Source organism: Mixophyes fleayi, chromosome 4 (genome assembly GCF_038048845.1).
Source record: "Mixophyes fleayi isolate aMixFle1 chromosome 4, aMixFle1.hap1, whole genome shotgun sequence".
NCBI lineage: Eukaryota > Metazoa > Chordata > Amphibia > Anura > Limnodynastidae > Mixophyes > Mixophyes fleayi.
The window spans coordinates 234,265,756-234,293,464 of NC_134405.1; the positions used below are offsets into that span (position 1 = coordinate 234,265,756).

Below are 27,709 nucleotides of genomic sequence, written 5' to 3' on the forward strand. Positions count from 1 at the left end.
CCGGATAGTCTCTTGTCTTGTCTTGTCGTCGTCCCCTTTAGCCGTCTTTTTTTCTTGTCTGTTCTCTTTGCCGTCTTCGGCTTATGTATACTGGGTCATAAGATGTGTTGTTGTCTGTACCAATATTTTTTCTCATTTTTATTTACTTGTTTGATTGTTTATCTAAGCAGTGTGGATTGTTCAATATAACTGATCTGCTGTATGTACTCTGCAACCACTGCTATGTTTGTAATATGCTTTTCTAAAAAATTCAATAAACCTTTTGAGTTAAAAAAAATAAATAAAAAAATGTGGGACTTTGAAAACTTCTGTCACTTGCTCTAAAATGCTTTATTATACTACAAAGTGTTTAATTTAACTGAAAACTAAAGCAAATAAAATGGTGAAATTAAATACAAGTGTAAAACTCAGACCTTCAAAATTCTGTGCTATATATTTAATGGTCTGGAATGAGCAAGGTTGCTGAATTCATTTTGGTCTTACAGAATGTTTACACCTATGACCAATGCAGGCTAAGTATTACATAGGGCAAGGCATCACCTTTTAAAACTTCTGTGCTTATTGACCTTGATTTATGTATGCAGTATGGCTCGCTTTGGATCTTATGTTCTTAACTTAAGTTTTATTTGATATGTTTAGCTTATTTCGCCAGCCTTGTTTTCAACACTATTCAAATACAACTAGTTTATTTTATATAGTTTATCCTTTTTCCTTCTTCTGAGTGGCGTGACACTACTCAAAGGGTGGTATATTGTACTTTACAGGAAATTAATTGTGCATTATGATAGTCACACGATGGTTTGTGTTCATTCCCACGAAGCAACTCCTGTTGTACAGTCTGCATTAAGAAGAGCTGCTGGATTAATGCAAGAAATGGCTATAGCACAAGATGGTTTTGGGTACAGAGAGAATGTCTGAAAATTTGTGGTAATGTCACTTTAATTATATTGTTCGATTCACAAAGGGGAGATTCTAGTGGCAGGTCTGTAAATCCCTTAATACATTTTCCTCAATAGTGATGTAAACATGCCCTCAGAGCAGTCTAAGGGTTCATTTATTTCCAGTTCCTGAGTAAGTGCTTCTATATATAGAAGGTTAATGAGGTAATATGCTTCAGGCTGAAGAGCCTAGGAGGTGGGAAGAGAACAAACTTAATTCAGCGCTTTGACTGTCAGTATTGCAGATTCTACCTGGCTGAGAAGGCACAAGATATGTGCAACGGGACTCAGCATTTCTTGTGTATCAGCTACTTATTTCGCTGCCAGTGCATTTTCATATTGGGATTGAAAAATGTTCCTTGACTGATTTCTATAGAATAGAAAGCTGGGGTTATTTTTTTCTAACTGTATTTTAGGGTTTTTAAGACTGTTTCTGGACATGAATACTAGACAGTCAGAGTAGTTTACTAGGCCTCTTGTGGCATGTGTTTTGACACAAACAACATGGGAATCCTTACATTTGCTGTGGTGAAAGCAAATAGAATAAATGGATGGTAAGATGCTTTGAGAGATTATTGAATGTTTTTAAAGACACATTTATAAAATAAAACCTGCTGCAATAAAATGTAAGAAAATTGGTTACATATTATTTGAATTTGTTCCCCATTGAGTAAGATTCCTTTACAGCAGTGGTCAGGGAACAGGGCTAAATTACCCCAAATGGGGTAAGAATGAAATTCCTGGGGGTAATGCTGACGATTCACATGCTGTCAGTTGGATTGTAGACCCCTTTAAATGTGAAATTGCTGTTGTACCAGAAGAGCTTCAAGGGTTGGCAGAGGCACTTGAGCTGCGATGCAATAATGAAGCACGTATTGCATTTGAAAACAAAGCAGATCTATCGTATTTTTGGATGTCAACAGCTACAAAGGCATCAAAATTGCACATGAGGATGCAGTCAAAAAGTTGCTGCCTTTTGCAACAACCTACCTTTGCGAACAAGGATTTTCCACTCTAACGAACATAAAAACAAAGCAGAGAAATCGATTGGACGCTGAAGACTGTATCCAAATTGCTCTGTCATCAAAATGCCCCAATATTGATGCTCTCGTATCAAAAATGAAGCAACATCATTTCTCCAAAACCTGAAGTTTTGAAGTTGAAGCTTTCAAAGACATTTTGAATAGATTCAATACAATTTTGAATTCCAATAATTAATAATGATTTCCCTCCTTTCAAATCAAGGTGGTAACATCGGCGGATCTAAATATATTTGGGGGTAAAAGGTAAAAAAGTTCCCTGACCCCTGTTTACAGTGCTAATATTTTCTGTTAAGTGTTAGTTGGGCATAATTTTATAGCATAACAATATTTGTAATTTTAGTTTATTAATACTTGTTTCACACACAAAGGTTCTGAAAGGATTTATTTAATTATTGAATAATCTTCAGTAAATGGGAACACTTGCATAGTTTTGATGGTATTTTTTTTTTTTTGTTTCATACCTCTTGAATATAGCTCTCTTTAGAGTTCCACAGAATAGTTTCTTTGCTATATGGGCAATGTTATATTAAAGAGGGGCTGTCCAAAAGTAAACCTCACCTTTTAATATAGGCTTGCCAACTTCTCAACTCTTCTCACAGTGCTGTCTATAGATTGACACCATTATGAGCTGACCAGTGAGTAGAGTCCTTTGTGAAAAATTAGGTTAATTTAAAATTGTTTGGGCAAGGGCTGCCATTTAGTCCCAGACTGGCTCTGTTTCATGTCAAAGCTAAACCTCCTTTTATTTGCAAGAATAGAAGCCTCGATACATCTCCAGGTTAAACGTTTATTACAGAATGGGCTATCATAAGAAATATATTGTTTCTGTAATTTACACAGCAGTAGCCAAAAGGTTTGATAGTTTTGTGTAAGTGAGTGTCCCTTTTGGTCACTAATATTTTGAATACAGCTCTGTGCATCGTGCCAGCTGTATCAAGATATTAGAATAAAAGGTTATTGCTAAATGTAATTTAGTTAGTTTAACGTTTAATACATTAACTTTTTCGCATCCACGGTTCCATGATTAGAAATGGAGTCTTGCTCGGCTCTTATGTCACTTTGCTTTCTACTCATGCTAAGGGCTGTAAAAGGCAGTACTCTAGTAATCATTTTGTCTGCTAGTTTGATAAATGCTTTTCCTACTGACTGGTAGGAGGTTTAAGAGTTCAGTTTGAATAATAAAGAAACATGATCCATAAGCCAAAATAATCCCGCAATTATCTCTTCCTTATATTATATAAAAATATGCAGTAAAGACAATTTGTTTAGTGTATATTTTTGTTTGGTTGCTTTATCCAGGATTCTTTCTCTAGAGGGGATTCAATTGGAAGTGATGTGCTGTGGAGTCCTTCCGGAACGTTCCAAGAAGGCATTCTGCAGTCATTTTTCTCCTCGCCTCATAGAGGTGCGAGGAGATTCTTTACCGAAATAGGTGCTAATGTGCAAAGCCATGTGGTGGTGTCTGGCGGCACATCACTTCCTTTTGACTTTACCCCCCCCCTTAGAGTTTCACCAATTAACTTGCTCACTTTAGGGTCTTCTAGTGGAATTAATGTCTTGGGATCTCTTGCTGCCACCATCAGCCTTTTTCAAGGAAGGCATTGCAGCGTTGACAAAGCCATTGCTTGTCTATTGTTATATGCCGTTATTGAAGTGACCCAATGTCTTTCATATGAAAAATGAAAATGACTGCAGTGGGGTCACACATTCCAAACTGCCAAAGCCACAGTAGCATCATAATATAGGTCTTCAGAAACTGTATAATTGTAACCCCTCCAGCTGTCTCTGACTTTCCTTTAAAATTGATTTTTATGCTGTAAATATTTTCATATAAACTTCTTGATAACTGGTGAAAACCTATTTCTACTATTGTGTATACATATTCTTATTTTATCCATATATTTCATTGTAACACGACAGTACCTACTAATTTTTTTTTTTTTTTTTTTTTAAAAGCACCATAGACTGGTTAAAACTCAATGTATGGCATTGAACGGTAACCCGTGCAATGATTGCTTTATCAGTCCTGATGTTAAAAAGTAATCAGTATGTTCATCTAGGATTAGTGTTTGCTATGTGCATTTTAAGAATTCATTTTGAAAATATTACAATACCACACCTCCTTTAAATATCCATTTTCTTAAGTGGCAACATCTAAATTGATGGGTAAAAAGTAACTTGATGTTGCCAAAAGTGAGTGATTAATAAGTTAACTAGCACTATAATATCATAGTGGCCTTCTTCTACCAAACTATTATTGAAAACCAAAATTGTACTTGTTTTCCTAGTCATGAATGACCGTTTAAGTGAAATGATGCAATCGCTACTTTAAATAATCTTCAAACATAATTCTAAAGGCCTAAAACCGGAAAACAGAACACAGTAAACTATAACTTATTTTCTTTATCTATACTGCTATTTCCTGCAGCATTGGGTGTTGGTTACATGCAAAACAAAGTTAGCCTGTCATTCTAAAACAAGTCACATTTGGATTTAAAGAGCTACAAGATTGTATTAGATCTGCCAACTACATATTAAACATATATCAAAACATACTAGCAAGAACATACTCAGTATTCCTTGAAAAACATTGTGACACTATCTACTCAATGTATCATTGCCATTTGTATGTGCAACTTATTTTAATTAATTTGTTAATATAAAGTTCACTTAGTCTATAGGACTATTTACTTCTATTGCCATTCAGTCACTCCACTATTAACAGCTAATCCTGTGAGTTACCAACTAATGGAATTGTGTTATGATCCTTGGTTTGCCTTTTGTCTTCCTGCTTTAAGCCAATAGGTAATGGATGTTAACTATGGAATGGAAGTGATTGAATTAGAGAGTAGAAAATCCGTTTTCATGTGGACTATTCCATGTTTACAGGTTTGTTTATCAGAATACTGATATCATGTGTGGAAATTCAAAACCTTCCTCTCCAGGCCAAATCATTCCTTTGTGTTTTACTGTAGTTGGTGTGAAATAGCACATAATTACCATTCTAAGTTATGTGAACTAGTCTCTGCCACCTTTCTTGTGTTCCCATTCTACGTAATAACTGGACAGTTCTTCCCATATGACTTGGGTTAGTGAAGTGTCCTGGCATGACCTTTGCTCCCTGACTACAGATGTAAACTTTGGTTGCACAGTGCATGTCTAATGTGATTGTTTCACAATTTAATTTTGGCGTTATCTTAACACCCTATCATTTCACACACCCTTCCTCTCTAATTTCCTCTAAATGAGAATACATTTTGTGGTTATAGAAAAATATACAGTAATATTATGCAAATAAAATGTAATTCGGTGGAAATAACTTGTTTAAAAGGGAAGTTAAACTCTGGTAAAAGTGACCATTTTTAACTCTTCATACACGAAAACTGTTAAATAAAATTGTGTTTTGTGCCATGGAAGTTATGTATTGGAATAGTGCTACTATTAATGTTTTAAAATTTAAAGGGTTTTTTATTTCCACGCTCGTCCAGTCCACTTCCCACTGACAACCCTGTGCATAGTTGAATTCATGCAGGCATACATCATAGGAGCTGGTGCAGTTGGGTGGAGAATATATTCTGAACCATAGAGAATCCCATTCATGTGACCCTTTTTTTTCCTTCTTGTTACTGAACATCATTTTCTTTCATGGAGTTTAAACAAAATGTGCCCAGTAAAATCACTGTTCCTTGTAATATACGTTTACCATGTCTCTACAGTTATGACATTCAATAAAATCCCTGGCAACTAGCAGCATTGCAATGCTTCCCTTTCTCCTACACCTGACATGGAGCCGGTCTTAGTTATTGTACAGTGATCATCAATGCTCCAATACTCCTGTGTACATGTTCTTGTATATGATTTGTCTACCTTTATTGTATAAGATGAAGTTCTGTCACATTGTGGTCCCTTTACTTCCTGCACCTATCATCATCATCGTCAACTATTTATATAGCGCCACTGATTCCGCAGCGCTGTACAGAGAGAACTCATTCACATCAGTCCCTGCCCCATTGGTGCTTACAGTCTAAATTCTCTAATGTAGACATACACAGACACACAGAGACACTAGGGTAAATTTTTGATAGCAGCCAATTGACCTACTGGTATGTTTTTGGAGTGTGGGAGGAGGAACCCCATGGATAGAATTCCCGCTCCATGGTTAATAAGCAGATCATCTCCTGTACTCCATGTGCAGGGGTCTTCCCCTTCTATCACCTGCCTGGGATGCATGGCTTCCTCACCTGCCACATGACTATTAAATTCAAATAGCCTTCAAAAGTAATCATTTAGAAAACATTTTTAAAATGAATAATGCATGAGCTCTGAATTTGTTTGAAGATGTTTTTGACATTTGTATATGTAACCAATAACAATATATTATGTTGCAGAGTGCTGAATCCTTAGTTGATATGTTTTAAAAAATATAATATGCACAAGCAGCATCTCTCAGATTACTTGTAAGTTCTGTGTACATCAGGTGCTAAGTAGTCGGATATTATGCTCTTCATGCCTCTGGGCTGGATGCATAACCTCCTGTGCCTATATAATACTATATCAGCTGGCTGTTGCAGACTATATCCTGCATTAGCTTCCACTGAAAAATCGATATAAATTATTGTACATTTGAAATGCATATTTAATACAATATTTAATGCTATGTTGCCCTACCTAGCAAAATGTTTGTAGAAAATAATCTACTAACAGAAACAAATGTGGGAATTCTCTAATTTTATAATTGCTGAAGCATATGCCATATTTTGGTCTCTGTTGCATTCATAGATTTTTTTTGTGCTGGCAGATGTTTGTTACAGCAGATTTTCAAAATGACATTATTAACTGTTTAATATCAGTGCCGCAATATACATTTACATCATTATTGTGAACTCTTTGGTAATTGATTCTTGTGAAAATCTAGAGTTGCAAGTACATTTCTTGCATTTGGTTGCAAACACTCTATCCTGTTGGTTTTGAAGTTCTTCCATCCCTCTAAGTTAGGTCTCTACTGCACAAGCTTGCAGCAAAATTTGCTCATTTAAAGAGGACTTGTCAAGTGACAAATTGCAATAATAGATCTAGCATTAGCAATGCAAACAGCATACTTGACTCAGATCTGCTCAACATAGTGTTCCTCAATTTGTATTTAATCCAGTGGTAAGTGATCCTATGGTAAGATGTCCCGAGGCTGTGCATGTACATTGTATGCAAATCTCCATACCCGTCCAGCAATTGTAATCTCCCACAAGTGACCGTTGCCAATCGCCAGCCTGTTGTCACTGCTGTAGGTGTTGCAAAATGCAAGAATTCGTATTTTCAAAGAAGGTAGGACTAGTGTTCAGGTCACCATAAAATACCCAGCTTTAGTGAATCTCCTTAGAATCCTTATTTAACTGTAAAACCTGAAGAATAAAAACATGAGTGGCACGCTGTGGAACTATGATAAAGCAATCGCAGAAGAGAGAGAGAGTAGTCAAACATTGACATGCATTTATAAAACATGTGGCAGGTTGTGCGTGAAAATCTTTTATACTGGAAGAGTTTGCTTTGAAGACAAGATTTTAAAGTGTCTGCTGCAATTTTTTATTTAGACCTTGGACAGCATACTTGCTTATGTCGCACTTAAAGAAGACTAAAACAATGTGTTGTTTTTATAAAACTATTATAAAAATGTAGCATTGTTAGATTATGTGGTGACATACTGTAAAATGCAGCATAACATACTAAAATTGTCACCATTAAAATCCCATTTTTCAGTGCCTGACAAAACATTTCTTGAATTTAAATGTGTTTCAGAGTAACAATTTATAAAGCAATCTGGATTTCAAGACTTTGGGGCGAACATTGCAAATGATAAAACTAGCCAGGAATAAGGGATGCACCCACCTAGACAAAAAAAAATACAAATGAAAGTACAACAAGCTAAACGGCACGTGCTTTTAAATGCTGATCATGTTTAAAAGAAGGTCAAACTATTGACTGGTATTGCTTGACAGCAATAATTTATGAACTACGGTGCATCATTTAAGTTATTAGGTGATACATTGGATTCCTCATACACTATTTCCCCACTTCTCCTTTTATAAACAATAATACCCAATTTTAGCTACCTAGGAGTAGATTTAGTAAACCTTCTAAAAAGGAAAGGTGGAGGTGTTGCCAATAGCAACCAATCAGATTTGAGCAGTCCTTTATCTAGTACTTTCTAGATAATGACTATAATCTGGTTGCTATGGGCAGCACCTGCACTTGTCCTTTGTAGAAGGTTTAGTAAATCTACCTCCTAGTCATTTTTTCTGGCACACGCTATTCTCGTTCAAAATATGCTTTTTGTTTTATATTGTAAAAGCATGGTCTATTTTTATTACAGTATGAGTACTCTGATCCAGATTAGAAGTTAATGTAACTGGCAATATAAATCTAGCTGTAGGACATTTGTAAATCCAAATATTTCCTAGTTTTGGACATCATCTTGCCATTTCAAATGATCCCTTTATTGTCTAAAAAAATGTTCTTGTCAAATAACCAAATTTTTTTTTTTTTTTTTTTTTGCTGGCTATCCACTTTAATTATACACTGTATAGTTTACTGTAATTGTGTGTGTGTGTATGCAAAATTAAAACACTACTATGTAACTATATAATTTTCTCTGTTGGTAAATACAGTTTTGCACAGTCCCTCTGTGCCTCACTTAGAAGTTCCTGGAAGTTAGGTAGCTGCAGAGCAAGCCTTTCTGTCACTGTAGATGGGTGTGTACCATCATGCTTTGAAGTTGCTCGTTAAACTTGGGGCACATTGGAATCCGTAATCAACTATAAAGTGACATCCCTTGCTTTGACTAGAACAGCCATTCAGAATTCAATATGAAAATGAAATGGTTTTTGCTTAAAGTATCTAGACTCTAGTCCAGTGTCTAGCTATCACATTGCCAAAACACAGGGCTGGTACATAAAATGAACAGTTTCTACCCATGTTGGTAATCATGTGTATATAAGGGCACTGTACTTTTCATCTACCTTACTCTAATTTTCCTAATGCAATTAGATATCTTATCTAGAATGTCTTCCTATATTGTCTGGGTTTGTAGTATTGATGATTAGTGGCCTTAGTTAATCATGTTTAGGATTGTTTAGTGTCAGAATTTTTTTTAACTTTCCATGTAAAGGAACATTTAATACATTGGCACTCAAATACTAAGATTCAGATGCATTTTGTGTGCAAAAGTTAACACCTTGATTGATTTGGAAGCATTTCATAGATGCCATTGAAATTGCAAATAGCCCTCTTGTACAGACAGGGTGGATCTGATTTAAGGGAACTGCCTGGAATCATTGTGTGTACTGTAAAGAATGGGATAATACCTCCAAGAATTAAGACTTGCTGCCTCTACTCTATGTTGCTTATAAACTTTATGGAATATTAGGCTGCAATATTTATAATTGAAATTAACTTTGCAGTTTGGGATTAAGGACATGAATGAACTTGAAATGTTACATATTTTCTTTAAATAGTAGTAAATAAAAAACATTTCTTTGTTCTATCTGTAAATGGTATTCACATTTACAGTATATGTGCATCCACTTTATACAGCTCCTCATTGTACTGCCACCCTTGTTTATCAGGTTATAATGGCTGTTTGTGTTCATGCTGGCAGTATATACTCTGATCACTATACCTGCTGTAGTGTATCCAGCTCAATGTTTGGTCATATTTCACTTTGTATTTTCTTAATAGAATTAATTGCCTTCGACTGCTTGGTTTATTGTGAAGTACCATTTGATTTATTACTTACCAGCATAGTAAAGAAATGGTGTATATAAAATCCAGGAGATGTGTCCTGCGCAAATTGAAGCAGCTATAAGTAACTGAGCTGAGTCATCACACACATCCTCCTTTCCATCACCTTGCTTTCTTGCTGAGCACTCCCTTTTGTTCTTATTGTAATGCCCTTTTTTTTATGCAAAAGAATCTTCAATCTTCTACATTCGGTTTTGACACCAGCTTTTACAAATTCTAGCTGACTATATGGACAAAACTGCAACTTTTGAACTTGCAAATTCTTCATTTTTTGATAGAATATTACAAGCAATGTGCCAATTTTAATGGTGTTAGATGTGATGACATACACTTTCTGTAGTCTTTTGGTTTCATTGAATAACCCCATAATTTTGCTTACCACAAAATTGGTAAATGAGGTTAACTTGTTAAATCTTCATGCAAAACTTTGCAAGGTTATTTTGTCTACGGTGTGTGTTCATTACACCAGGGCCGCACAGTGGCGCAGTGATCAGGGAGCCGCCTGTGTGGCGTTTGTATGTTCTCCTTGTGCTTGCACAGGTTTCCTCTGGGTGCTCTGCTTTCTCTCATAATCCAAAAACATATTCGTAAGATAATTGGCTGCTCACCAAAAATGGATCCGCGTGTTTGTTTTGTGGTAGAGGATTTAGACTGTAAGCTCTGTTGGTGCAGAAACTGATGTGAATTAGTACATTTTTCAGTAGAGTGCTGCCTGATGTAGTGTATATAAATTCTAAATATATGCTGGTGTCCTTTTTCTGAAGTGCCATATTTACCTGGCTGTACAATCACCCTCCAACCAGCCTACCCTATACAGCACACACACTGTATTTTCAAACTTGCTTCCTGCAGATTTCTGTTTTCCGTATAGAATTGTTAGATAATATACTGCTAAACACACTTTTTTTTTTTTTTTTTTCAATAAAATCTACATATTTACCAATCTAAAATAGTTTTGGTTTCTTGCAAAAAGCTCCCTTACTGAAAAAGCACTTCCCTTATTTCTTAGCGGTAGCTGTTGTAAGGGATTGTTGCCAGCCTTGTCCCAGCCCTACAAAAGTTCCTTATTTAAGCTGTAGTTAAATGGAGTAAAGTAAACTAAATTGTTTTAGTGGTTTCATTATATTTATGACCTTTAAAAAGCTATACTTGGACTTCAGTTGACCAACTACTTTTAAATGATCACTTTAGAGCAGGCCTGTCCAACCTGCGGGCCTCCAGATGTTTGTGAAACTACAAGTCCCAGCATGCCCTTCCAGCTATCAAAAGGTTGTTTAATGACAAAGCATGCTGGGGCTTGTAGTTTCACAACACCTGGAGGGCTGCAGGTTGGACAGGCCTGCTTTAGAGTTTGCTGATTGCCATTGAGAAGAGGTTCTCAATGTCTGTGTTCACTCTCTGTGGCAGTCCACGCTAAAGAAATTCTAACACTTTCATTAGTGTATCGTTGTTGCTTTTAAATTACTGGTTAAATATCTTATTTGCTTTGCAGTTTTATTCCTGAACTGAAATATAATTATATTTTGAGTAACTATGTAGGAAGAATTAGTTAGAAGACATGCTGTTAAAAACGTGAAAATAATAAAAGAAATAGTATGTTAAGTACTTATTCGTGTTGTTTAAAATGATAGCCCTTGAGTCACCAGGGTTTTTTAGAGACTTGGTCACACACACACACACACACACACACACACACACACACCCTATAACGCTCCTTTATTTAAGCCATATTTTATTTCCCCCAACTCGCTAAAAATATATTTTGTTTTGGTATGTAGCTAAATAGCGTGTGTTTTATATCTCACTTCAAGATATTTAATGTGACCTTTTTGTGTTTTAGGTGTGGAGTTGTTAAGTCAAAGCCTGCACTATGCGTGAGTACAAGCTGGTTGTCCTGGGGTCAGGTGGTGTCGGGAAGTCTGCTCTGGTAAGTGTTGGTTTTTGGTTTTTTTCCCCCTAAGTTTGTATAGAAACTTTATGAAATGTGCTTGCAGTTAGTGATCATGCTAAATGTTTCCTTGTTAAATGACGTGTTGTGACTCAGCGGCTGAAGATGGTGATGTTACACGATGGGACAGTCCGTCAATGTTAGAGGTAAAATTTTATCTGTTATAGATTTCACTCTTCAACTAAAATGCTGTAAACGTTAAGGAGATATCTTAGATATGTAATAGTAATTGGTTGTTATACTGCCATAACATTGATAAAACTCTGAAAAAGATATCCTTTCAAAGCCTGGCTTCAGCTTGTGATTTTACTTATTAGATTTACATTTTGAACCTCTGTACTGATTTAACTTTTATCCGCTTAGTGGAACAGCTCAAATCAAGCGGCTAAACTAGGACAAAGTTAAAAGTACAGAAACCTTTTGTATAATGTAGCAGTTTCTGAATAATGAAGCTGGTGGTGACCTTTAGAAAGAATGGTGTCATTTATTTGTCTGTGTTGTCGCATGCGCTTATATTCTTTTTTAAACTTGCACAGTGAGTTGAAGAATATCGCTGACAGAGGCAGCTACTGTGCTTCAGCTATTGGAGAATTGCTTGGTTACTTTTTTTTTTTTTCTTCATAAGTGTGTTTGTTTTTTTTGTTTTGTTTTTATTATGAGTTTAAAAAGAAATGCTCCTCGGAACAAAAAATATTGGTACTCAAAATTAAACTTGGCTTATAGCCATAATAAGGGTTTAGTTTTGGCTTACCTGTCGTAATAGGTTTCAGTTTTGGCTTCCTTTTGGCAAGCATGCTTGGACAGTTATACATGCACTTTACATTATACAAAGCACATTTTTTAATTGGAATCCAACATATCAATCCATGTATTTGATTTTCTACTAATTCATACAAAGCTGTACCAACAGAGGAACTTTATCTGACAAAATGAATTGTAGTAGACTTCCCTAACAATACTGCCAGATTCTATAATCTGTCTATTTTTGCAGTTCCGTACCTCCTGCCAACCTGTGAATAATGAATCCCTGCTGTTAATGTGTTTGCTGATATACACCTCTATAAACAGCAATTACATTTGATTTCGTAAAAGTAATGCACACTGCAAATGGAAACTTTAAGTGATATAATACGGACATAATATATAGGTGTGCAGATGTTTCCTTTCTGAATAATACAAGGGAGATTGAGACCTATTGAATGAAGTTAGCAATTAGATTGCTAACAATGTCTGGAAATATCCCAAAGAGACGCTCCAGAAGAAGACGCCAAGATCACCAAGAAGAGAAGTGACTCGATAAGTCTGCCCTCCAGACCTTCCTGTCCACAATTTCTTTAACATCTCTTTGATAACATTGGGGAATATCTTATTGAGCCTAGTTGGAGTGAAGAAACAAGAATACTTAATTTTGTAGAAGTATGCCTGCTCAATTGTTTTCATGGATAGAGAATGGTTTGAAGACCTTTCCACCAACATACATATTGATTATTACTCTTGTTGATTTCTAATTAGCTCAAATTTACTTGCGATTGTTGTCTTTATTTTAAGTTTTTGGTAAGAATGCAAGAGGAAGAACGGAGGACTGTTAATAAATGGGTTGGGATTGACCCCAGACATCAAGGGAATGTAAGATGACATGGTTAAGATAGGTGCACACTGCAGAATATCTTTGAGAATTTTACCAACCACTGAAAGTCCCAATCAGCATGCCGAATAGTGTGTACACACTATACACGTTTTACAAGATTTAACTTCTGTGCTCTTCATCTTTCATAACCATCTGTATACCAGCTGTATCTCTGAAAAGATTGTGACTCTGTAAACTCTATAGAGATCTGCCTTCACTGCTGGTAGTGAGTGCATACACACTGCAGAATTTGCCCGACATCATTCATAGTGATTTTTAGTCAGTTTATAAAATAATACGATACGATGGTTTATATGATAAAACATGATTGTGGAAGCATACACACTAATCCAATATCGTGCCTAACTGTCATTTATTGTGTGATTGGCATGATGATAGGGTGAAAAATCTGTAGTGTGTACCCAGCTTTAGCTCTTAAGGAAGAGGGCCAAGCTCTTTATGGGAACAAAGAACAGAGTTGTCAGGGACACCTTTTAAAGCAGTCCTATATCCACTGTTTTACACCTATAGGGCAAAACTAATGGGTAACTTGTACCAATTGAGCTGCTCTGTACATTTCAAAATATATGTGGGCCCCACTTCTAAATAGAAGGAACAGGCTTAGTAACCTAGTGTACGAAATAGATATATTTTTGGCATGGTGTCAATTTGAATGCAATCTGACCAAGCCAAGAGTTTTCCAATTCACTCCAGTGATTTAAAAAACAAAACAAAAAACAAAACAAAACTATACATGTAACTAAGTTAGGGGGGAGGGGTTGTTCACTCTATGCAATTCATATGACCTTATAATCTGTATGCATAATTATTTATTTAAATGACTTTCCAAGAAAGGTGTTTTTAAGAGTTTGAGTTTGCAGGGGCCAATTGAGAAGTATTTTATGGTTACTTTAAAATTTGAGCTTGTCAGTCAGTGCATGAAATAAGTTTGGAAGGGAGATCATAGGCAATAGGAATTTCATCCACAAACAATTTATGATCATCAGAATTTAGCTGAAACCCCCAAATGTTTTGATTGACCTTTATAAAGTGGCGAAGCACTCTAGATGTACAGCAAATAGGAGAATAAGGGGGACCAAACCTGTCTTGTCCAATTGGTTAGAGAAAAGGGTAGAGCAGTATTGTCCCAGTTTGACATAATTGGAAGGATTAGAATATAGTGTGTGGATTTCTAAGAAAGGAATCTCCAAAATTCACACATTGAAGTGTATCAAATAGAATTTCTTGTTCTCCTTGTCAATATATTGAGAAAAATATCCATTATTGTTGGTGGAGGGCCAGTGTGTTTTGAAGTATTGTCTCAAAGGCATAGCAGGAACTGCATCTATCTCTATTGGGATTTTGACCCTGCAAAAGGACTTTTTGGGATCCAAGCTGGTAATTACAGCTGGTTTCTTTTGGACATTAATATAGTATATAATATCGGTAAGTCTTCTGTTATCCATTGACCGAATTTGGAGAATAAATCCAACTGGTCATTTTGGATTGAAGTAAGTAGTATTATTTAGCCTCAAAGCGAAAATCTTTAATTTTATTGGAATGACTGTTAAAATTGCCTTCACAATTTTTTTTCTAGAATAATGAGCAGATAAACTGTCAAGGCCCAGGTCTTATTTGACTTCAGGTCTTTGATAACAGATAGTACCTCATCAACAGAAATTGGCTTATGAAGGAGTATTTTGACATTTCTAGAGTTCTCCGTAAGCTTACAGTCAGCCAGGCAGGAGGCAATGGGAATATATTTAATATGAGGATTCTGTGAATGGGGACTGTGTAAGTTGTAAAATTTATTTTTAAAAGAGTCTCTAGAATATTCCCAGAACATGTGCAATAGATTTGCAAAGTACAAGAGATTTCTAATCCCATCAGGAATGGAAGGCCTTGGTTTATATGGCAATAAAGAATCCACTTTATTGATTTTTGAAAATGCTTAACACAGAGCATCTGCTTTTCCGCAACATGCGTTGATAAAAATTTTGAGTTTCCCTTGTTTAGAGATATATAGATCCCTGGAAATAGGGCTAGGGGTGAATTTGTGTGTTTGTTTGAACTCTATGATGATCCTGGATCTTTCCTATTTAATTTCCTATTTAATTTACAAAGCTGAATTTATGAGTCCACTCATGATGACCTTTTTGGGCTTTCCAAACAACTACAGGTTTGAGATCAGAAAGATAATTTCATAGCATAATGAGCTTAGAGTTGTGATTTGAATTTTAATCTGAAGATCACGGCTATTAAGCATATTTGCATTTACTTTATAGTGAAAATTGGGGAGCAACAAAAACATTTGGCATGCTAAGAATTAGGTTTAATGAGGTGGTCATTGAAGCAATTCTAGAAAGTTCTAATGTAATAGGAAATCTATACTGGAATAGGTTTGTGCACTGCAGAATAATAAGTGTGGTCCCTCCCTCTATTGTTGGAATGCTTCCATCTTACAAAACTTATGAACATAGAAAGCATATGTGACCTGCATTCATGCCCTATATGTTGCTAAAAATGTAACGCTGACAGAGGTAATATTTTTATAGATATAGCACATCAGGACTTTACAACAGTATCTTCTAGATTTAGCCAATTTGAGATATGGTAATCTCAGACTATCAGGCTTATGATTATCATCTAGCAGACCAATGAAGCAATGGCTGCTCTCATAGCACTGAGATGACAATTTGTAGCATGATGTGACTTCTAAGTCTTTTCCTGTTTGACCAGTTAGAATTAAATTCAATTCATAGCATAGGCGCAGTGTGGACCACACAGCTCACTTGATAGATAAAATTATTATATTTTTATTTTTTCTAATTTTTTTACACTCAAGTTGGCCTAGTGCTTACCCCATGATCGTCCTAGATATATGCCTCCTGCATATATATATATATATATTTTATATTTATTTATTTATTTTGTGCCTACTTTATACTGTGTTTTAGACTACTTCCATCCCTCTATCGGTGAACTTGGTGTAACACATAATACAACACGTGTTACATTTGCCTCTCTATGAAGTGAAGTTAATTCATCCGCTTTGTTAGATATTGTGCACAGAGATAAGTGACCAAAGCATACATTTCTTGCTGCCTGTTTTGACTCTATAGATTAATAATGTTATATTGCTTATTACGTCTGCGCTGCTGATGGGAGTAGACAGATGTTGCACTGCTTTTTCCGGACACATTTAGATAAGCTAAGAACAGTATGTGACAACATTAGCTGTACAAGTGAAAGATACTGTGTACTTTATCTGTTTGTATAAGTCTGCAAGGCTTCCTGAGGTGTGCTTAATGAAGAGGAAAGTCAGGTATTCGGATAACAGAGGAAATATGGTGCTTCATAATGAGAAAAGTGCTTTACAAGCCATTTATGCCTTTCCAGTGACACCTGCGTCATACAGGACTAATCTGCTATTGTATTTTGTAAAGGATCATATAGGACATAAGGCTTTCATATAGAATTTTTATATAGAATTTCCAAAGCTAGATTTACACTTGTGCAACAAGATTAAGTGAGATTTCACGTTCTTCCATGAAGGAAGCTTTTTGCGTATTTTTGTAGAAATATTCTGAAGTGGTGATTGCTGATCTGTGAAAATGAAGCTTCAGGGTTCTTATTTATTAAAATTTACATGCAGTGGTACACAATTGCTGTATGTGCTACTGATCTCTGCAAGCTATTCCATATTTCATTGTAACTGCACTTTATGTTTGTTTTGACGTGCTTGGTTTAAAATAAATGTATGTTGTTTTTTTTTGTCCTTTTTGTTTTATTTTAATAAAACCCTGTTAATATCCCTGTCTTTACAGTAGCCTTGTAAAGCAGCAAACTATCACTTGCTCTACATAACATATAATACATTGGGTTTTTTTCTTCTTTCTCCGTTACAGACTGTCCAGTTTGTCCAAGGAATTTTTGTTGAAAAATATGACCCCACAATAGAAGACTCCTACAGAAAGGTGGGTTATATTGGACTGTCTGTGGCTATAAATGTTAGATTTGTATTAATGTTGATGGTGAAGCTTTGAATAGAGCTACTCATACATGCATTGATTTAAACCATTACTGGAACATTTTAGATCAAAGTGGCCCAAATTACTGCATATGTGGGGCTAAAGGGACTGACACTCCTGGACAATTTGTTAGTTGGATGTGGAATGGGACTTGTGACAAATCTGTTTGGCCAGTTGCCACAATCTGCTGGTGTGGCAGTCATTGGCAGACTATCCAGTTTGGTTACCCTCACAGGTGACCAAAGTGGGTTCAAACACTCTGCTCGGTGATGGGTAGCTTTAGTTTATGTTAAAGGTAATGTTGACCCAGAGAGTAATCGGTTGTGGTTTAGTAGTGTATCAGGAAGTTATTTTTGGCTTTTGTGCAACTTCCATTGCATTACAACTGTCTTGCCCCTCCCTTTCTCATTTTCAATACCAAATTGGTATGTTCATTTGTAGGCCTTCATTTAAATTCCGTTCACTTTAAATTGTCCAGTCTTCATGATTACGATCTGAAAGTCCAAGTAGTAGTCTGAAAACCAAGACTTGGCATTTCAAAGCTTTGCATGGTTAATATCGAAAATGCGCTAACCTCATGGGCATACCTCTGATCTCTGCATGAAGCTGGTGAAGGCTTTAGTACCACACTTTTCATAATATGTGAGCAGGTGCCATATATTATCTTTGAAAACCTCAATACGGATTTGAAACTGCACTGCGTGCACAACACCATTGTTGTAGGCAACTCATTTTACTAAGAAAATCAATTGCTCAGTGTCTTTTCTCCCCCCCCCCCCCCCCCCATGAAATCTGCCCAGCATCTGAAGTCAGGAATTTGTACGAATGAGCAGCCTGCCCCCTTCAGAAGCAACATGGGTTTTAACCTATTTTACCTGTTTACTTCTCATACTATTTTTGTAAACAATAGAATAAATAAAAAAAATTATGCCTAACATTTACATCACTCTGAAATTTCCCTTGATCTCTGTATACACCACAGTGCTACGGCCTATTTGATAATTAATCATGAGAGACTCTAGTTAGCGATGGATTATGCAAGACAAACTGGTACAAGTGTTCGCGTTGGTCTTCTCAAAGTGCTCTGTTTTGCTCCTACAGTCAAAAACCAAACTGATTGGCTGTTGCCAAAATTCAATCCTAGTTGTGTTTGTGTGCGACAGTTTAGATTGTAAGCTGTAATGGTGCTGGGATTGATGTTGATTTAATATTCTCTGATTCCTGGAGACTTCAATATTTGTGGTGCATCATTAAGGGAGAAAAGTGGCTTTAGACCAGGGTTCCTTGATATATATCCTTGTGTCAATTGTTATGATGGTGAATATTTGCCAAGTACCCCCTGTTGAATGAAAATATATTCCAAGTACCCGCTAAATCACCCCTTACCCATAGGCATACATGCATCACAGGTTTCAAACTACTGCACAAGACGATTAAAACAAGTCTGGCAATACATAGGTTACCCAACAAAATTTAAAAAAAACTTTAAGCTTGTTATATGAGCTTGATCTGTTCATCTAAGCTTTACAAATGCAAGTGCAAATACATTGTTTGAATAGTGTGTGGTCAACAGTTCCTGTAGAATATAGCCTGCAGCTGTGAAAAGCAGGGATAGTGCTTGCACATCATGGTGACTGCAAGTGACATTTTATTCTTCACATAAGTGTGATGAGCTATTGCTGGACATCAGCTAGACAGGACTTGGCGTATATAAGACAAACATGGAAGAGTGGTAAGATCATAGAAGTGTCATCGATTATGAAAGTGAAACCCTTTAATATCGATCTATATTTTGTGAGATGTAGGCATTGCATTAGAGAATCTCACTAGCATGACCTTTTATTACTAAGTCAGACAATGGAGAACACACATCTTTGAAAGTTTAATGTTTGATCTAAAAAAGTATGAATGTCTTACCTTTTATTCAGCTTTCATAAGTCTCCTCTAACACTATTGGAGGGTCTGCATCCTCAGCCATCGGAAGTTTGTTAATATTACAGCATAGCTGTGCTGCTTCAATTTTTTTATTTATTTACTAGCAGCAAATCAAACTAATGCCTTCCATTTAGTAACTAAAGCTATATTAAATATTTTATGAGGGCCATAATATCCAGGTATAGGTTTAAACCAATTACCCAGGCTTACGTATCAGCTTTGATTAAATATGTACTAATAGAAAGTTGCCTTACATGTATTGCAGTTGTTACCAACAAATGCTCCATCTAATTGAACATCTGTTAATCTGATACCATTTTGAGCATACAGTGGTGCCCACAGATGTTTAATGCGATGTGCACTATCTGAGGGCAGGGCTATATATGCAAGGCAACATCTGATTCTCTGCTATTATTCATTAGTTCAATGCTTGCTGGTAATGTATGAAAATGAGGAATGGCGATCCTATGCTGCATGAGGAAGTCACTTTGCTTGTTACTAACTGATGTGGTGTTTATATACACAGGAAGGAGTGACTGAGTGGAATTTTGTGGGGGGTTTTTTTCAGTTCGCTTTTTTTTTTTTTTTTTTTTTTTAAAGCTTCCTGTGCATCTTATAACCAATATAATTATCATTGCTTAACTATGAGTTTCCTTTTTAAAGATTAATTTAGGGATGAGATCTTCAAATATTTTTTCCCCAGTTTGTGTAGTTTTGCACATTGGGTTTCAGACCATTTATGGATGCACACACCTCGATAAGCAGCCTTACCATTACTTGCCATGTGTGTGCCTTATAACCACAGCTCTCTTCATATGTTTTTAGTATTTGGTTACCTCCATTTTGTTTGTGTGTGGGTGTGGGCAGGGGGTTGGCTAGTCCTACACTAAATGTTGGGATTCAGTGTTTTACATAAATAGTAAGTGGGCCATACATATTGGTAATGCAGTTGCATATTAGTTTACTGAACAGAGCAGGATGTCTGTCTGCATATATGCTGTGAGGGAATACCTGTCATACATTAAACTTCTTACTAATTACTTTATAGAAGTTTTACTTTTATGCAGCACCTGGTACATTGAAATCATTTGAAATATAAATATAATCTGCAATATTGGGTCAAGGTTTTCGTAAATCATTTGTAACAGAATGGTACAAAAATATGGTTGGACAGTGATCCTAAAAGGATTGTGCAGTGGCAGGCTGAATGCTGAATGTTGCACTCCAGTTCCTCTTTGTGGCCTTAAGCTTACTTGGGAATTATTATTATGATTATTATTTTTTTTAAAAATTTAAAACATGTTTTTTAACAAGTTTGTTGTGTCCTACCCAAGAAAAAAACGACAACACTGCTACATATTATGTCTATTTTTATATTGATATTTATCGTCATACTGGTATGCGGGTGAGGATTTCATAATCTGTCATTTTATATTAGTTTGTGATTTATTGGGTGACTATATATTTTTTTCTTTTTCTTCTACAGCAAGTTGAAGTTGATGGTCAACAATGTATGCTCGAAATTTTAGACACTGCAGGAACGGTATGTTTGGCTGTTAATGCACAAATTGTAGTTTTGGTACAACAAGATTTTACAACACTTTCTCTAATCTGCTGACATCTTTATTTTACTATGTCCTATGGGTTAGTGACACTGATCTTGTTTGCTAATGGTTACAGTTATGGATCTATGAAACTGAAGCAGATATTCATGCTGTATGCATAGCAAATGGCTAAGTACAGTTCTTTCTCAAAACTAGTTACCCAAATAGTTAAAAAAAAAAAAAAAAAGTAAATTGCAGCTGTTCTGTGATTGTCTTATGGACAGACATAAATTTTAAGTATTTTATCCTATAGTTGTTATGAGTTCTGGTAAACAACTTAATGAGGAGAGGAGGAATGCCCATGGAAATGTGCAAAAAGACACTGGTCAGTTTTTTTAAATGCAAAAAATTAAAATCATAGGTCCCAAGTATTCTGGATCATAGATCACATTCATGCATATGAAGTATTTGTTACCAAATGGCCATATCAGTTTTATTGCAGTCTCACAGGAGTCTTTAAAGTAAGCTTTTTAGCCTTTAGCCTTTCAGTCACTTCTATGTTTGCCTCTACAGTTTGTGAATTAGTTGGAAATGTAAACGCATTCCCGTTTGCAGTACTGCAAGCTTTTCTATAAACTGGGAATGATTTTGGTTGTAAATAATTTGTTACTGTTTCCATGTCTTACACAATTAACACCCAATTGATTTAGGTTTTTTTTTTGTTTTTCATTAACTTTTTTATTTTTTTTGTTTTACTCCATGGCATCCTTTACTGGTGGGTTATCCCTTCAGCAGAGAAAAGACAGCATTTGTAGGGTGTCAACCTTTTCCTATGTGAAATGGTAATCCTCTATGCATCACCTGTCTAGCTGAATAGGGCTGTTGTAGTATTTTATTTGTTTTTTAGGATTTGGCTTACCTAAATGTTCCCAGTGAAAACTAGAGGGTCCTGGTGTCAGGGCAGGCCCACTGATAGGGGTGACTCCCCCCGGGCAGAAAACCCACCATCTTGCAGTATGGAAACAGTGCTGGATTCTGAGGGCCCCAGGGCAGCGTCATCGGAGCGCTAATAGGAAGCTAATTCCAGGGTGGTGGTTAGGAATAGCAACGGCAGCGTTTGTAATCTGTGTCAACCTGACTGGGAACATTGTGAGTCTATGTACACAGCCTGCAACATGAACTGGGAGCCCGCCCCAAAGTAGCCTAAAGACACCTGTTCTAGGTTAGCTCCTTGCTAGGGATATTATTTCATATTATGAATTGGTTAGAAATTCTGACACCTTCCATATTTTTAGTATTCTTGTAGAGTCTGTAGAGGGGAAGACTACCAGTAAAACTCATAGCAGAATATGTAGAGCCTGTGGCAAGGATCTGCCTAACAATTAAAAAAAAAAAAAAAAAAAAAGTCCTGTGTAATAAATTTTGTGCCACACAGAGGGGATACTGGGCAACCTCTGGAAGAGCTTAAGGAATTGATTGGATGGATGACTAAGTATTTTGTGTCAAAGGAGGAGCTCTAAGCTGTATTAAGGGGTGAAAAGGGCCAGGTCACAAATGTGGACAGCTTGCAGGCTTTCTCCTCCATTGAATCTGCATATTTAAATGGCCAGGAGTCTTCAAATGTAGAAAGAGAGATCAAGGTCGTTTAAACCAAAAAGAGTGAACACAATAATTAAATTTTATTAACATGACTATGGAATGCCAAGACATACCAGATCCAGCAACCTTACAAGACACCACATTCTTTGAAGATAAACATCAGACACAGAGGAGGGTTTATAGTAAATAGAGTGATTAATGAAACCCTAAAAAAGAATGAGAACAATTGGAAAAGAGACAAACAAATGTCAAAAGATTAGATATTAAGGGCTAGATTTACTAAGCTGCGGGTTTGAAAAAGTGGGGATGTTGCCTATAGCAACCAATCAGATTCTAGCTGTCATTTTGTAGAAGGTACTAAATAAATGAAAGCTAGAATCTGATTGGTTGCTATAGGCAAAATCCCCACTTTCTCAAACCCGCAGCTTAGTAAATCTAGCCCTAAGTATCCTTTTCAGAAGGAAGTAATCACTAGATGTGACTCTGTTCCAAATGTTGTTGCTGCATTAGCTTGCCTTTCAGCTAAAACTGCTATTTCTTTAGAAGATAGGGGACCTCTAAGAGATCATATGGACAGAAAGATAGAGACGTGTTTCAGGAAACGTCATGCACCTTCAGGAACAGTGGTTAAAACAGAAACAGCGATGAATTCAGTATCCTGGGCATTGAGAATTTGGATGGTTAATTTATATGGAGATGTGCAAGGGAATATAAACACAGTCTGAAAAATATGGATATAGTGAAGAAAGGTATTGATTTAATATCGGCAAGGTATGCAGATATTTTGGATAAAGACTGCACAAGATCAGTATATTGTAAACAAGGAGTACAGAATAGAATTTTGTATAGTACTCGCGAAGAATGAAAAGGTCTAATTAACATGATATTGCCTGCCTTCAGACAATTGCAAAAATACATTTCCTCCACACATATATGCCGAATTGGGATTTCCTCTAGAAAAGTAACAGAACCAAATCATGACATACTGTATCAGAAATCAATACATTTCCATATAAAATACATACTAATATAAAAAATCAGTACATCTGTAATTGTATAAACTGGCGCACTGCGCTATTAATTTAAATACATGTATACGATAAGTTATTTATAAGTGATACAGCCACAGCATCCCTAATACTCCCTCCCATTTTGCAGATGATTATGTTCTTTTTCAGAGACATCTTTTGAAGTTTTGGAAAAGCAAACTATGGCAGGATGAGTTGCATTATATACTTTCTGGGGGCTATCAACTGTTTTTTAGCCTCTACTCAGCTGAATAAAGGATAAACAGTAAGGGCTGCCATGGAGTATTTTGAAGAAAATAGAGTATAATTTGCTTATATTTTCTTGCACATTGTAGGGTATGTTATAGTTCATCCAGTAAGACACATTGATATTTGCATCTGTCAAGTCCAATAAATTTTTTCTCCGTGTCTTCCATTTTCAGATGATTACAATTCAACAACATACATATATCCTCCCGTGATATTTACTGTATATATGCTACCCTCTTTTTCTAAAACCTCTTAGAACACAGTGCAAAACTGGTGGTATAGTGAGACTTGTGGAATAACGAAACTTTTCAGTTCTCTAGTTATATATAATTGGACCGTTTATGTCAACTGTTCTGCGACATAGCATAGCTAAGCTGTGCTTTGGATACAATTGCTTTGACACAGATGTCCTATCCATCGCAAAAAGTAGATTATTCTATGACTATTAAATGCGTGGCTTAAAAGCACAGAAAGGGCTAATCATAAAGCAATGTCTTTAATAATGGTTGTAGGACATTATGTACAAGCCAGTAAATTAGTCATTTTGAAGGTGAAAAGCATTTCTAAAATATTTAAGGGGGATTCCAAGGCACTCTGGGCTTTGTTTTAGTTGCAGTGAAGCTGTCACAATGTTTTGATATCAACACAGTCTTCTCAAAGAACTGTCACAACTTATTGTATTGAATATTGTCTAACCAAAAGTATAAACTGCAGTCTTTGACATGCTGGTTGATTGGAAAGAAAATAGCTGTTGTGTAACAATTCAGTTGGATTTAAGGTAAATCACTTCATTTTAAATGACATGGAAAAGTGTGTTTGGTTTTTTTTGGGGTTTTTTTTTTAGTGAAACAATCACAGCCTGTTGCACCATTTGACATACTGATGAATATTTGCAATCCACATCATACACACACCTGTTATTATATAGTATGACATTTGAGGAGTAGTGCAAAGGAAATGATGGTGTTGCCCATAGCAAACAATGTGATGTTTGCCTTGATTTTGTGAATTGCACCAGAGAAATTAAAGTAGAATCTAATTAGTTGATTAGTAGAGTAAAGCTTTTTCATTTGCACTAGTTTTTTAAAAAATGTCCCCCAGGAGAACAAGAAAATAACTCAAAAACTATGCAGTAAATAAGTTGCAGAGGACCAACTAACACTCTTGGGCACCTATTTATCGAATTGGGAAAGTCACTAAATCCAGCTGAATACATATAGGGTTTTTGTTTCCCCCCCCCCCCCCCCCCCCCCCAGTTTTAGGGATTCTCCTTATTTATGAAGCCTTCCCTGCTAGTGATCGCTTATTGTCTGTCTGCTGAAGCTTGTTGAAATCCATTTAATATGGACAGCGGCAGTACATGCTGCTGTTCTATTGCCAACGTCCTCTCAGGATGGAGATAGCTGGAGGTCCTCACCAGAAAAATCCTTTAATAAAACAAGTTATTTTTTCTTTAACCTAGTGCGCTTGCACGAGCAGACAAACCAGCTCACACAGGCCCAGTGGTATGCTACATTGGCCTGGTGAGAGGGAGTGTAGGAATGATCAACAACACTTTTTTTTTTTTTCTTTTTTTTTTTTTTTTTGCCGTATGGGACTGTTCACATCTTAGGTGAATGTGGAAAAACGTCCAGTTTTGGAAAAGCAATTTGAATTGACCATGTAACAGGTTGGAAAATAAGTGAATCTAGACTGCAATACAATCCACAATATGTTCCAATATATCACATCTTCAAATATAACCCATGTTTTGTTCCCTTTTGTTTGCTACAGGAACAGTTCACAGCCATGCGGGATCTTTATATGAAAAATGGACAAGGCTTTGCATTAGTGTACTCCATAACTGCACAGTCTACATTTAATGATTTACAGGACCTCAGAGAACAGATCCTCCGAGTCAAAGACACTGATGATGTAAGCAGTTTGTTTGACAGTACTGTTGAGAGATTAGGAACGAAATGCTCCATACATTTGCTGTCCTTAACTGTAAAATCTAATGACAGAGAGGAGATGGAGATATAAATACTGCCACACCCTCCAAAGATAAACCTTTTTTCATTTTCAAACTTTAAAATTTTCCTGGTTTGCGTTATAGATCTGCTAGTGCACATTGCAGATTACTGCCACCGTGCTCGTCACACTGTTTGTGTGAAGAGTACCAGCCCGACTTGGATACATGTGAAAAAAATACATGCCTGCTGTACAGTTGTTGTTAATTATTTATAAGGCGCCACAAGGTTTCCGCAGCGCCGAACACAGTACAAACAATGGACAGTACAGGCAATAACAGGTACAGAACAATAAACGAGTAATACCAAGACTTCAGAGACTCCAGGCAAAGCAAATATAATGGAGTTGAAGCAGAAGAGAAGGTAGAGAGACAGGAGGGAGAAGGGCCCTGCTCATAAGAGCTTACATCCTAAAGGGAGGGGAAACACAGCCGGCACAAAGGGAGTCGGAGGAGGGGAGCAAGCGCACACCTCTACAGAGGAGGAGCCAGGAGATGAGATCGAGCATGGAGAGAGGGTTAGGTGGAATATGTCGTAGGCTTTAAGGAAGAGATGGGTTTTGAGTGCCCGTTTGAAGGAGCACAGGTTAGGGGACAAACGGATGGAGCGTGGGGGGGTCATTCCAATGCAGGGTGGCAGCTTGGGAGAAGTCTTGAATTCTGGAGTGGGATGAGGTGATCAGAGTGGACGAGAGGCGACGGTCATTGGCCGAACGCAGGGACCGGGCGGGAGTGTGGATGGAGAGGCGATTGGAGATATAGGGGGCAGTAGAGTGGGAGAGGGCCTTGTAGGTGAGGGTAAGAAGTTAGAAAAGGATACGGTAGGGGAAGGGGAGCCAGTGAAGGGCAAGGCAGAGAGGTGAGACAGAATAGGAGCGGCGGGAAAGGAAGATGAGCCTCGCAGCTGCATTGAGTATAGAACGAAGCGGGGGGAGGCCAGTGAGGAGAAGGTTGCAGTAGTCCAGCCGGGAGATAATAAGCGCATGGACAATGGTTTTGGTTGCTTCATGAGAAAGGAAGGGCCGGATGCGGGCGATATTACGAAGTTGGAAGCGACAGGATTGGGCAAGGGATTGATTGTGGGAAACAAAAGAGGGAGGAGTCAAGGGTGACGCCCAGGCAGCGGAGTTGGGGAACAGAGGAGATGGTGGAGTTTTTAACAGTAATGGAGAGATCCAGATGGGATGAGGATTTAGACGGAGAGAAAACAATGAGTTTGGTTTTAGCAATGTTAATTTTGAGAAAATGTGAGGACATCCAAGAGGAGATGGCAGAGAGGGCAGTCAGATACACGAGAGGAGGGGGAGGGGGGGGGGAGAAAGATCAGGGGAAGAGATGTAAAGTTGAATATAATCGGCGTATAGGTGATACTGAAGGCCGAATGAGGTGATGAGAGCACCGAGGGAGGAAGTGTAGAGTGAGAAGAGTAGAGGGCCAAGAATAGAGCCCTGAGGGACTCCTACTGGGAGGGCAGAGGGAGGGGGGGGGGGGAGGATGAACCGGAAATGGATACAGAAAAAGAGCGGTTGGTGAGGTAAGAGGTGAACCAAGTAAGGACAGAACCAGAGAGGCCAAGAGAGTGAAGGGTCTGCAAGAGGAGGGGGTGGTCTACGGTATCAAAGGCTGCAGATAGGTCCAGGAGGATGAGCAGGGAGAAGTGACCCTTGGATTTAGCAGAGAGGGGATCATTAGTTACACTGGTCAGTGCGGTTTCAGTAGAGTGGAGGGGGTCAAGGAGGGTATAGTCAGAGGTGACGAGTGAGGCGATTGTAAACAATTCGCTCGAGGAGTTTGGAGGCGAAGGGGAGAAGAGAAATGGGACGGTAATTGGCGAGTGAGGTGGGATCAAGATTAGGGGCTAGATTTACTAAGCTGCGGGTTTGAAAAAGTGGGGATGTTGCCTATAGCAATCAGATTCTAACTGTCATTTTGTAGAAAGCACTAAATAAATGAAAGCTAGAATCTGAT

The 27,709-nt window shown here is 37.1% G+C and overlaps 1 protein-coding gene across 3 annotated transcripts in view; it reads left to right on the forward strand.

Annotated features, from left to right (window-relative positions):
• Positions 1–27,709, forward strand: part of RAP1B (RAP1B, member of RAS oncogene family) — a 52,453-nt gene that overhangs the window by 17,537 nt on the left and 7,207 nt on the right. For 2 of the 3 annotated variants that reach the window (XM_075209495.1, XM_075209496.1), the window contains exons 2-5: positions 11,613–11,699; positions 17,256–17,324; positions 20,800–20,856; positions 25,507–25,647. In XM_075209495.1, coding sequence (XP_075065596.1) covers positions 11,643–11,699; positions 17,256–17,324; positions 20,800–20,856; positions 25,507–25,647 — 324 coding nt within the window. In that variant the 5' untranslated portion in view covers positions 11,613–11,642. Of the gene's footprint in view, positions 1–904; positions 928–11,612; positions 11,700–17,255; positions 17,325–20,799; positions 20,857–25,506; positions 25,648–27,709 lie in introns of those variants that run through there. The other variant, XM_075209497.1, reaches the window with a different exon arrangement.